Raw genomic sequence first — 11245 nt, forward strand, 5'->3', positions numbered from 1 at the left:
ATGATGAGGGCAGTGAATGTACAAATGTGCTTTACACAATTGATGTATAAGAGTTGTATGAGCCCCTAATAAAATGATTTTTTTAAAAGAAAAAAATGACAGACATCGGTTGGAATTCTTAGTGGTCATTTCCCCTTAGCATTTTTTTTCACTTTAACTGTTTATAGCTCTAATGATAAATGAAACTGGACCTTTATGTTTGAGAACATATGGCACCTAGTTACTACCATCCTTGTCCAGGCTTGAGTCAGACATTAATAAATTTTATTGCAATAAAGGAACCAATAATCATTTCTGAATTCTCCTACCCCATATTGATATTTGTCATAAGTGACCAAGGAAATTCAGGCTGCTTGCCTTCATTTAAGAGACCTGGCTACTGTCCTTCTGAATAAGAAGATTTTAAATTTCCATCCCTTGGTAAAACATTGAATTTTTTTTTCAGCAGTGGTGATAGGTTTCACTGAATTCTTTCAACCAATGGCACGTGTGCTATTTTGAAACAGATGGTGTCAGGTATAAAATTCGGATCTAACAGGCAAACTTGGCCTCATGAACACCCCATACTAACTACTGCTTTTTCAAAAATGTGCACTTTTTATAACAGGTCTGAACCATGAGATAGCAATCGATGTTGCATTCATGCCCATGTATTGCTCCAAAGATGTCCATGAAGCACAAATAGACAAATTATTAAGCTCCATGAATTCCAGCTGTGTATTTCCACCAGAAGCAACTGATGACAAACCTGAGGATCAAAGAGTACTTGCAGGTAAGACAGTCTTGGTGATAAGTATACGCATCGTTCTTTTCACTCGTAAAATAAAATGAAGACACATGTAAGCAACCTTAAGGTTGTATTTTGTAAATAGCTTTAAATCATTCAATTAAATATTTATTCGATATGACTACCCTAAGACTTATAAGTGAGAATATAATTTTCAAGTAGATTGAATAAATGAATTGAATTCCAGGTAGACAATGAAAATGTTCTCTACAGTGCAAATCTACATACAAGTATTTCATTAGACATAAGTGATATGCACATGAAACGGTACAAATTCAAACAGTACTATTCTGTCTTTACAACTAAGGCAAGATAACGTGCTCTTTTTTCCCTCATAATTATAAGATCATAATACTCCTGTAGTATAATATAATGCAATTGTTTGCTTTTATAAATGTCTACCTATTCAGGTACTATGCAATAAATTCCTTGAAGACTAATAGGAGTATATGTAATCCCAATACTGAAACTCTTCAACCAACTAATTGTTTAGGCTGTTACACACACATGTATAGAGAACTTCATATTTATAAATACCTATAAATTGACAGGATATGTCCAAGTATAGTTATCATGTTCACTTTTTGTTATTTTGATTTCCTAAGCATGTGGTAAAAATTTCTAATAGCTTTCACTGCATTTATCAAGAGAGTACATTTTAAAAAGCCTTTATTATCTTGGGATTTTTGTGGTGGGTCTTCCTAAGCTAATGAAACTCTTGAGTATTTATTGTTTTTAAATCTGAGGCTTACAAACTGGCTTAAAATGAAGTCATTTTGTGCGATATTAGTTACTACAAGTTGAATTTGAGTGCCCAGCTTTATAATAGATGAGGTTTTTTATTTCACTCACAGTTCATTTTAGAGATGATACATTAATTGATTTACAGTATTTTTCTTAAATTGCAGCTCCATAAAGATTCAGAAATTGTTCATTCCTCTAAACTGTGCCCTAACACATCATTTAAATATTTATATACTCCTTGCTTCATTTCACATTTCCTTCTGTCACACTTCTTTTGCTCTGATGCCCATTATTGATATAACACATGAAGTTAAATTTCTCTGCTGTTTGTTGCTAGTACTAACATTTGTGCAGTCATCACTAGCACAGTCCCTTGAACAAAGACCTGGACCATTTTGTTAAAGAAATTCATATATGGGACAAGTATCATGGAGGAGAAAAGTAATGTGGTCATTAAAAGCTTCATTATGAATAGAATGCTATGTTTTTTCATGATATAGCATTAACAATAACACCAATCACAATAACGCCAGTTAGCTGTGTGTCTGGGCATTTTTCATAAGTTATAATGAATGCTATCAAGGAACGTGCAAGATGAACACCTATTTATAGATAATTAAATTACAAATCAAATTACAAATCAATTACCAGCAGTATTCAAATCCAATCTGTCTGATTATAAACTGTTCCATTCCTTCTGTGATTCCAAACTGAAAGATTAAAAACTATATATTTACATTTGCAGTGGTATAACAAAGTACCTCAGAATATAACATTGGTGTCATCTTTTAAAAATATCTTATGAATTCGTTTCCTTTTATTCAAAAATATATCCATGCTCATAACTTAAAAATTCAAACACTACATAAAGGTAGAGCCTACAAGTCAGAGTTCCCTTCTTTACTGTCCCAATTCCAGCCACCATTTATTTAAGATAGCTAATATTAATTTTCTTTGGAATCTCTTAGAAATTATTTCTGCATATAACAGTCTTTGCCCCTCTACACATACACATACTGTAACCCGCCCAAATGACATAATATTAAACAGATAGTTCCAGAACCAGCTTTGTCCCCTTTGACAAAATATCTTGGACATACTTCATATGACTATATAGAAAATTACCTCATTTTAAAAAAAACTTTTGGTTATGAATTGAGTGAAGGCTTACTGTTTACCATTCAACAATTCACATCCATTTTATTTCATCTCGTTAGTTGTAATCCTCACAATGCAACATCACTCATCCCACTGCCTCCCTGTGGTTCCTATTTCTATTCTCCTCCTTTCCTAACCCTCCCTGGTTTCTGAACTTTGTCCTTGGACAAATGCTGCCTTTTGATCTCAAATGGCTAATTATTCTAAGGAGTCCATGCCTCCCTCGTATTATTGTTCAGCTTATAGACCTGCCTGTTGCCTGAAGAAAAATTGAGCCATGGGATTGAATTCAGTAACTTCATTCTTTTTAATAACTACAAAGTAGTGAATGTGCTGAAAGTTATTTAGCCAATCCTCTGCTGATGGACATATCCATGGTTTCAAAATGTTTTTGGATAAGCAAACAGTACTGTAATGGATAAGCTTAAACATTTAAAGGTAATAAAAAGTTAGTATGAGCAGGGTTCCAGTGCACACATACATAGACTTATTTTACTTATTCTACACACAATGTTTTAGGACATGTCTCTTTGTTCAGTGACCGGCTGCAGAAAAGTTCTCACAGTAATACATTTGTCTTAGTCTTGTTAGGGTAACTCCCAAAAATGAGCCAGTCAGAGCAGTGGCTACCAAGGGGATCTGCTGGCCAGTTAAGTTCAAGGCCAAGAGGTCAGCTCAGAAGGTGATGGCCATTGTTTGAGGGGGATTGCAAAGGAGCAATCATGATAGGTTATCTTAAAGGATACAGGACGTGGGAGCTTATTAGGAAAGCTGCACTGGTGAAGAAAAAGCCAGGGAAGTTGTGCAGAGGAATACCCATCAGGACAAGGCTTGTTCTGTGAGGGTAGCAAGGCTTGTCCTGTGAGAGTTTTATTAGGAAATCATAGCCCATCCACCCTCCAGCCCTTCAGACTTCTTTTTGTTTTCAAAAAGCAAAGAACATTTAAAAGGCACAGGATTCGCGGCCTTTTCAGATGCCAAAACTGCCATTTTGATGTGATATACTTTGAAGAGGGCAGAATTCTTTGGAGGAAGGGTTTAAAAGTTGGAAATACAGCTTCAAAAGTATAAACTTCTTGATGGAAGCATTGTTCAGAAACAATAACTACACATTTTGATCATTTTGTTTAATAAAGGTATCTATCATTTTATAGCAATACTTTTTTACTTACCTTCATATATCTGTGTGACCTTGTGCACTTATACAAAGACATCTGCAAGGCAAATTCCTAGAAGATTGATCAAAATGTGTATGCATTTAAAATTGTTATAGATATTATATTGTCCTCTAAAAAGTTAACCAAAACCAAGAGTACAAGTTAACTCACACCCTTATAAACACTAGCTCTGATTACTTTGTTAAAAAAAGAAAAGCTCATTATTTTCATTTTTATTCCTTATCTCCTGCCCTGTACATCTTCATATATTTATTAGCCATTTTTGTTTTTTCTGTGCATGTCTAGTTTTATTTTTTTCTATTTTTCTATGGCAATTTTTTCTTATTGATTTATTTTCTTTTGCTTATTAAAAAAGTAACCATTTATTACATGTGGCAAATACTTTTGCCTAGTTTGACATTTAAACAATGCAAGCTTTATTTTGATCTTTTAAGAAAAGTTTAATGTCCTCAAATCTATCAGTCTTTTATTTTGTAGCTGCTGGTTTTTACAACATACCCAATCCAAAATTATCTTTTATAATTTACTGTTGACTTTGTTATTTCATTTTTATAACTTAAAATTCTAAGCCACTTGGGAGTCATTTGTTGAATGCAAGATCCTAGTTAGCATTATCTTTAACTCTTGAGTATGTGAGTATATATACTTCCTACTCTTTGAAAGCATGAGTAAACTTATCTAATGATAAAAATTAGAAAAGTATAACTTGATTTGGGAGCCCTGGTGATCTAGTGGTTACATACTGTGCCGCTAACCACAACGTTAGTAGTGTGAATCCACAAGCCACTCTGAGGGGAAAAGACTTGGCTTTCTGCTCCTTTAAGGAGCTACAGTCTCAGAACCCTACAGGGACAGTTCTATTCTGCCCGCTAGGAGTCACTATGAGTCAGAACGGACTTGATGGCCATTTAGGTTGATTTTGTTTTTGGGGTAGCTTGGTTCAGAATTATTTGTAACACAAGGAGATAATAATTGTGTTATTCTTGTTAATCAGGGTTTCCCACAGTATTTTGTAAGGAATAGCACACCCATTTTATAAAGTGGTTTGGAGTATGCTGCAAGTAAAAAGCTACTCCAGTGTGTCTGTGAACACAATAAAGTTTTATTTAGATATCAAGTCAGGTCTGATCCAGCCGGGACTCAATAATCCAGTCTGCTTTGATCTGTTTGCGGCCCCATAGTGCAACAAATGGCGTCTTGGGTTGGCAAACAGAGGAAGAGAGAGACTAAGGAGAAACTGGCTTCTAATTATGTTGAACAAGAAGTAGCGTATCAGTTCCACTCTCATTCTAATTTGCCAAAACATGGTGCCAATCTAACTGCAAAGGCCAGGGCATGTTGTCTTCCAATGTGGCTTAGAAAGCCAAGTGGGGAACACATAGCATTCTCTTTGCCACATTCACCTTATGTGTTTGTATTGTTCCCCCACAAAAGTGAAATTTTTTTGTAATTCTAACATTTGAAAATGAAGCTTATTATATAGGCAAAATTTGTAATTATTTAAAAAGCACTATTATGTGATGTGAATAAAAACATCCTAATTTAATGATAGGTTTCCTTAAAGCTGATGATTGCTTATATTAAATTAACACTATGTGTCCGCCACAATTTAAGTGCTTTACTTGTATACAGGTAAATAGAAAAGGATTACTACTTGGGATCCAGTTCATACATGCATAAGTTTATTCCAAATAATACATGTTTAAATCCTTTCAATATATAATATACCTGTATTAGTGTTGTTAACCCACCAAACCAGTGGTTCTGAACCTTCCTAATGCCGTGACCCTTTAACACAGTTCCTCATGTTGTGGTGACCTCCCACCCACCCATAAAATTATTTTCGTTGCTACTTCATAACTGTAATTTTGCTATTGCCATGAATCAGGCGACCCATGTGAAAGGGTCGTTTGACCCCCAAAGGGGTCGTGACCCACAGGTTGAGAAACGCTGCACCAAACCTACTGGCATCAAGTCAATTTCAACTCCTACTGACACTATAAGACAAAGTAGAACTGCCCCTTCGGTTTCTGAGACTGTAAATCTTTATGGGAGTAGACAGCCTTATCTTTCTCCCATGGAGCAACTGGTGGATTTGAACTGCTGACCTTTTAGGTGGTAGCCCAATGTGTAAACCACTGTACTATCAGGCCTCTTTTAGTTCTGGAGCCTTCAAAATTAAAGGCTTTTTTTTTTATACCATGGAAAAATTATTTTGAAGTCAAGGCTAATAAAACATTTTAGATACAGAATTTTAAACTAAGTGGACATCTTCCTAAATCATTGAAGTTTTGCAACAATTTATGGAAATGGTGCCTTGCATGTTTTAGAATTTTTCAAATGGGTCATAAATGATGTTGAAAGATATCTAGATTTACTCAATTCTGCTTATAAAAAATTCCATAAAACTACATATGATTTGGGATTACCAGCCCAGGACTTGATATTATTAGTGGCATCTGTCAGAAGTGTTCATCTTTATCTTTAGAAGTTACTGTAACATGAATATGTGTTGGAAATTAAAAGATAAAAGAGATGAAGAATAATGTTAATATTGTAAGAAAAAATCATCAGTTTATATGATGCAAAATGCAAGTAAATATTTAAGTATTTTACAATACTTACTGTCTGCTTTTTTTACTTTTAGGTGATATTATAAAAGCAGTAACTGAATTGAATAAAGCCCATGTTATCAGTATCGTGGATATCTGTAATTTGGGTGACAATAAAATCGAAGTCTGTCTGCATAAAATTTATACTCCAGAGAATATTTGTGAATAGTAGGCAAATGAGATTATTAGGCTACAAAGGGAACACTGCTTTGAAAATATCCTTGTTGGTAGTTTCAGTAAGAATTACATACCTCTAAAGTTATTAAATAGCTTTATATTTGTCTTGCATTTGGTGCTAACATATTTCATTGTATATTCAGTATTGTAAAGGTCATGAAAACCCAACCGTTGTGTATCAAGAAAAGTTGCTTTTCATCTATATGGCTATTATCTTGTCTTGTAATAATTTATTTTCATTGTCCCATTTGTGAAATGTACTTTTATCCTAAAGCTTCAGCATAAAACGTCCTAATTCACAAGACCAACTTTTCAAGGATATTTAACATCCTTATAATTTAGTCATATTTAAAGAGAAAATTTGAATTGCCAGTTTGCAGGTTAGATTCTCCTAAAGTGGTTACCCTGCATTTTTCATAACCAAAGTAGAATCTAACCTTTTAAAAAGTGCACATGGATTGCAACTAGTCCAATTGCCCTTGTAAAATGAATATGTTGACTCAAATTATGTAGTCAGAGGCTTCATTATATCTAAATTCTTTTGATATTTGTTTGTAAATTTGGTATTTGTAATACTAGTTTCAACAATCAAATTTTATCCCATGTTAACATTTTAAGTGCACATGTTGAAAGTAGAAAACTGTAATTAAGTTAATTACTTTAATTGTTTACCAGTGTACTGCATTTTGAACTTAAGTAGCCATTCCATATTTTGGGACCCTCTAGTTGACATCTGTGTGATTCATTAGATGAACCAATATGACCAACCATCATATAAATCTTATAACTCTAAAGATTATCCTTACCAAAACGAATCTGATTATAATGAAGCTTAGAGGGTTTCCTTCAAGGTCTATTGTTCTGTGACTTTATATGCTATATATTTCAAATGTATTGGAAAGCTCATGAACCTAAACTACATACTACAGCTTAGCAATAAATTGTTTAATCTTCTGTTATTAATATCTGTGTTTAAATATTAATCAAAATATTGCCTCTTTTTGTTTAAAATGTGAGTATAGTGTTAAAGAAGTTAAAATGCAATAGATTTTATGTGTATTGTCTTATTTTGGATGGATTTTTATGCTCCCTCCATGTGTTTGACCTATAATCGATTTTGATGCACTTTCTAAGTAAACCAAGAGGATTCATCCACATGGAATTGAAGGCTGTTATTTATCAAACTGAATCTGGGGTTTTGCGTTAAAGGTTTATAAATTTTCAATAGCATTTCAATTTTAGATGTTGGAGAAGGGGACAAAAATAAAAACACAGCATAACTATTGAAGCTGAAACCTCAGATTAAGATTTCCAAACTCCATGGAGGTGTGATTTCTGCTCTCTTATTGAATGCTAAATATGGATTAAACATATTTAAGAGCTTTAAAAACATTTACTTAGCAATTTATTTTATGTTTTAGTAGTTTTTCCACTTAAATTTGGGGTTAAAAATATGTGCCATGTTGGGTAACTGTTATAGCAGTTTCCTAAGAAAATATCAAACTATCATCGAGGAATTTATCTTCAAGTATTAATATAGATTAATATATCCTCCAGTATGAATATATATTTTATAATTAAAAGGCAGCACAAATATACTATTGTGATATCACCTTCACATTATAAAATAAATTATGAAATATTTTGTTTCTTTGTTTTGCTTGTTTTATTTTCTTTGAAATATTTCATAGTCTACTTGAGGACCGCAGTCTTTCAATGAAAAATTTCTAGTTTTAAGTGGCTGTAAAAACTAAAAAAATTTTTAAAAACCTTCCAGATTCCTTATCCCTCAAATCTAAATATTGGTCCGAGTGGCTAAAAAAGGAGGAAAAAGTAAAACTTAGAGTCCTTAATAACATATAAGTTCATTTCAAACATTAAAAAATCAACAACAACCAAACTCAGTGCCGTGGAGTTGATGCCGCCTCATAGAACTGTCCCTGTGAGTTTCTAAGACTGTAACTCTTTACCAGAGTAGCAAGCCCCGTTTTTTCTCCCACAGAGCAGTTGGTGGTTTTGAACTGCTGACCTTGTGGTTCGCAGCCCAACTTGTAACCACATTTTTGGCCATCATATGTACACACTGAAATCTTTTGGTAAGTTATTAAAGGAAGAATTTGAACACATTCTGTCTACCAAACACTTTTAATTCTTTGTTGGAACTATGCTGCATTATTTTTACTCATAGTAACAAAATTTTTAATGAATTTTAAATCTTCCTATGGTGATTCTAACAATATTACTTAATGTTCTTAGCTAGGTATCTGCTGTTAGTATCTAATCATAGTTTCTCAAACATTTGTCTTACTGCCACCTTTCCAGGAAAATCAAAAAACAAAAAAAGTATTCATCCATCCCCTGGCAATAAAAACTTTTTATGCTACAGCCCACAATCGAGAAAAATGTGTAGGTATCTCTTTTTGCAGCCCCGCTGGATCATTCCAGTGCCCCTCAGGGGGTTATATCAACCACTTTGGGAATCACTACACTAACCTCTAATAAAGCCTATTATTCTAAAACCATGTGTCTGATTTATAATCAGGTACGTTGCTATTTCACTGGTTACCTTTTCAGGTATACTTATTTTTTTGAAGTATTGCAATCCAAGATTTTGCAGGTAAAATGATGGAAGGTGGAATGTGTATTGATCAATCCTGCCTATTTCAATAATCAATTGTTTTAAATGATCATTAACCATACAGACACACAATGGAATACTTGTTGTTAGGAGCTGTCAAGTCGGTTTTGACTCATAGCGACTCTATATACAATAGAAAGAAACATAGACTCGTCCTGTCCTGTGCCATCTGTACAATTGTTATTGTTTGAACCCATTGTTGCAGTTACTGTGTTCTCAGGAGAGACTAGTACTCAGAGAAGGTTATTATACTTGGTAAGGTGGAAGGGCAGCAAAAAAGATGGACTGACACAGTAGTGGTACAATGATGGAATAGTATACAACTTTAATGAATAACAATGATTCTATGAATCACCTCGTAACACGGATGACACTAAAGGACATATTGCTGAGTGTAATAAACATTTTTGGGGCCCCTATCTGACCTCCTCTGGCTTCCCTTTTGCCAAGAGGTAGGGGTTGAGACATGCTTCCACATTCCATCCTTCTTTAACCATTGTGGCACCAACCATTCCTCCCACAGCACTCTACTTCTCTGATGGGTTTGATAATTTGTTGAAATGACAACACAGAACTCAAAGACAATATTCACAATCAGGGGGGTTTATTAGGGAAGTTAATAGATTTAATAGATCTCTACAACTCAAAAGCAATGGACAATACCTTGTCCTTGGTCTTCCAGCCACTTGATCATTACCTGCCGCTTTGGCTCCCAGTCCCATAGTCTTGAGTCAGATGAGAAGTTATTCCTTAGTCTCAGTGTTGCTCCTTTCAATCTCCAACCATCTCTGTTGCCTCTGGACTTGGCTTCCACCACTTCAGCTAGAGATCTGGAACATGCTCTTCAGATGGTCCTAGGCTTTCGCTCTGTTCCTGCGTCAAAGATGGCTCATCCATTGAGCCCATGGGGGTGGTAACAAAAACTGACCCATCTCCTCTAGTAGTGTGACACTCGCTCTATTTGCATAGTCCCATCTTATAAGAGCCATTTTAAGGAATTTCCCTCCACTAGACTGAGTGAAATTAGTCAATCACAAAAGGACAAATGTTGTATGAGTGCACTATTATACAAAGTAAAGGTTTTCATAATAAAAGAAACTTTCTCTGATGGTTACCAGAGGTAGGAGGGGGACGAAGAAGTCACTGGCTAGAGGTAGACGAGTGTTAACTTGGATGAAGGGGAAGGCAATATACAATAAGAAGAAAATTGGCAAAAAGTTATGGAAGAGGGGAAAGTCACTGGGAAAAGTGCAAGAATTAATGGTAACAAAGGTAAAAACTTATATTCAGAAACCGACAATAGTAGTGATCTGTATAGAGGTGCATAGGTGAACATGTAGTATAAATGGGTGTGGGAGAGAATGCGAAACTATACCCACAAAATATATGGATTTGAGAGAGGATATGGCATGTATATTCACCTTGGCTGCAAATATGTACACAAATGTGATGGAGCATAAACTCAAGTCGAACACTGCGGTTGAGTTGATTTCGACTCCCAACTACCCCATAGAATGGAGAAGAACTTCCCCTGTGGGTTTTCGAGACCATAACACTTTATAGGAGTAGAAAGCCTTGTCTTTCTTTCAAGGAACAGCTCGTGGTTTCAAACAGCCCAACACGTAACCCACTACACCTTTGACTCCTTATGGTGAAGCATACAGGGGAAAATTATGAAAACTTCTTAGGCGTAACCAACCACATTAAGGAAATGGGTCACTAGGCCTGGAACATCAGTATGATAGGCTTAGGGGACACCAAAGTCTATTGGTATAATGAGTTTCTTTGTTCACAAATACAATGTTCTCCATTCTACTTTGTTGAGTAGTAACTAGTGTCTTGAAAGCTTTTACGTGACCATATAAGGTGTAACTACTGGTCCCCATGCCCACCCCCAATCCAGAAGAAAGAAGAGTGGTGGGAATTTTAAAAACATGGAAACAATTTGTCC

At 34.8% G+C, this 11245-nt stretch overlaps 1 protein-coding gene across 1 annotated transcript in view; it reads left to right on the plus strand.

The window, feature by feature from the left end:
• Nucleotides 1–6648, plus strand: part of RADX (RPA1 related single stranded DNA binding protein, X-linked) — a 59731-nt gene extending 53083 nt beyond the window's left edge. Inside the window, exons 13-14 of the mRNA XM_004710093.1 lie at nt 608–772; nt 6515–6648. Of these exons, the coding sequence (XP_004710150.1) occupies nt 608–772; nt 6515–6648 (299 nt within the window). The remainder of the gene's footprint in view (nt 1–607; nt 773–6514) is intronic.
• Nucleotides 6649–11245: the final 4597 nt, after the last annotated feature.

This window comes from Echinops telfairi, unplaced genomic scaffold, assembly GCF_000313985.2.
Source record: "Echinops telfairi isolate 266 unplaced genomic scaffold, ASM31398v2 ScPeMD7_7427;HRSCAF=8465, whole genome shotgun sequence".
NCBI lineage: Eukaryota > Metazoa > Chordata > Mammalia > Afrosoricida > Tenrecidae > Echinops > Echinops telfairi.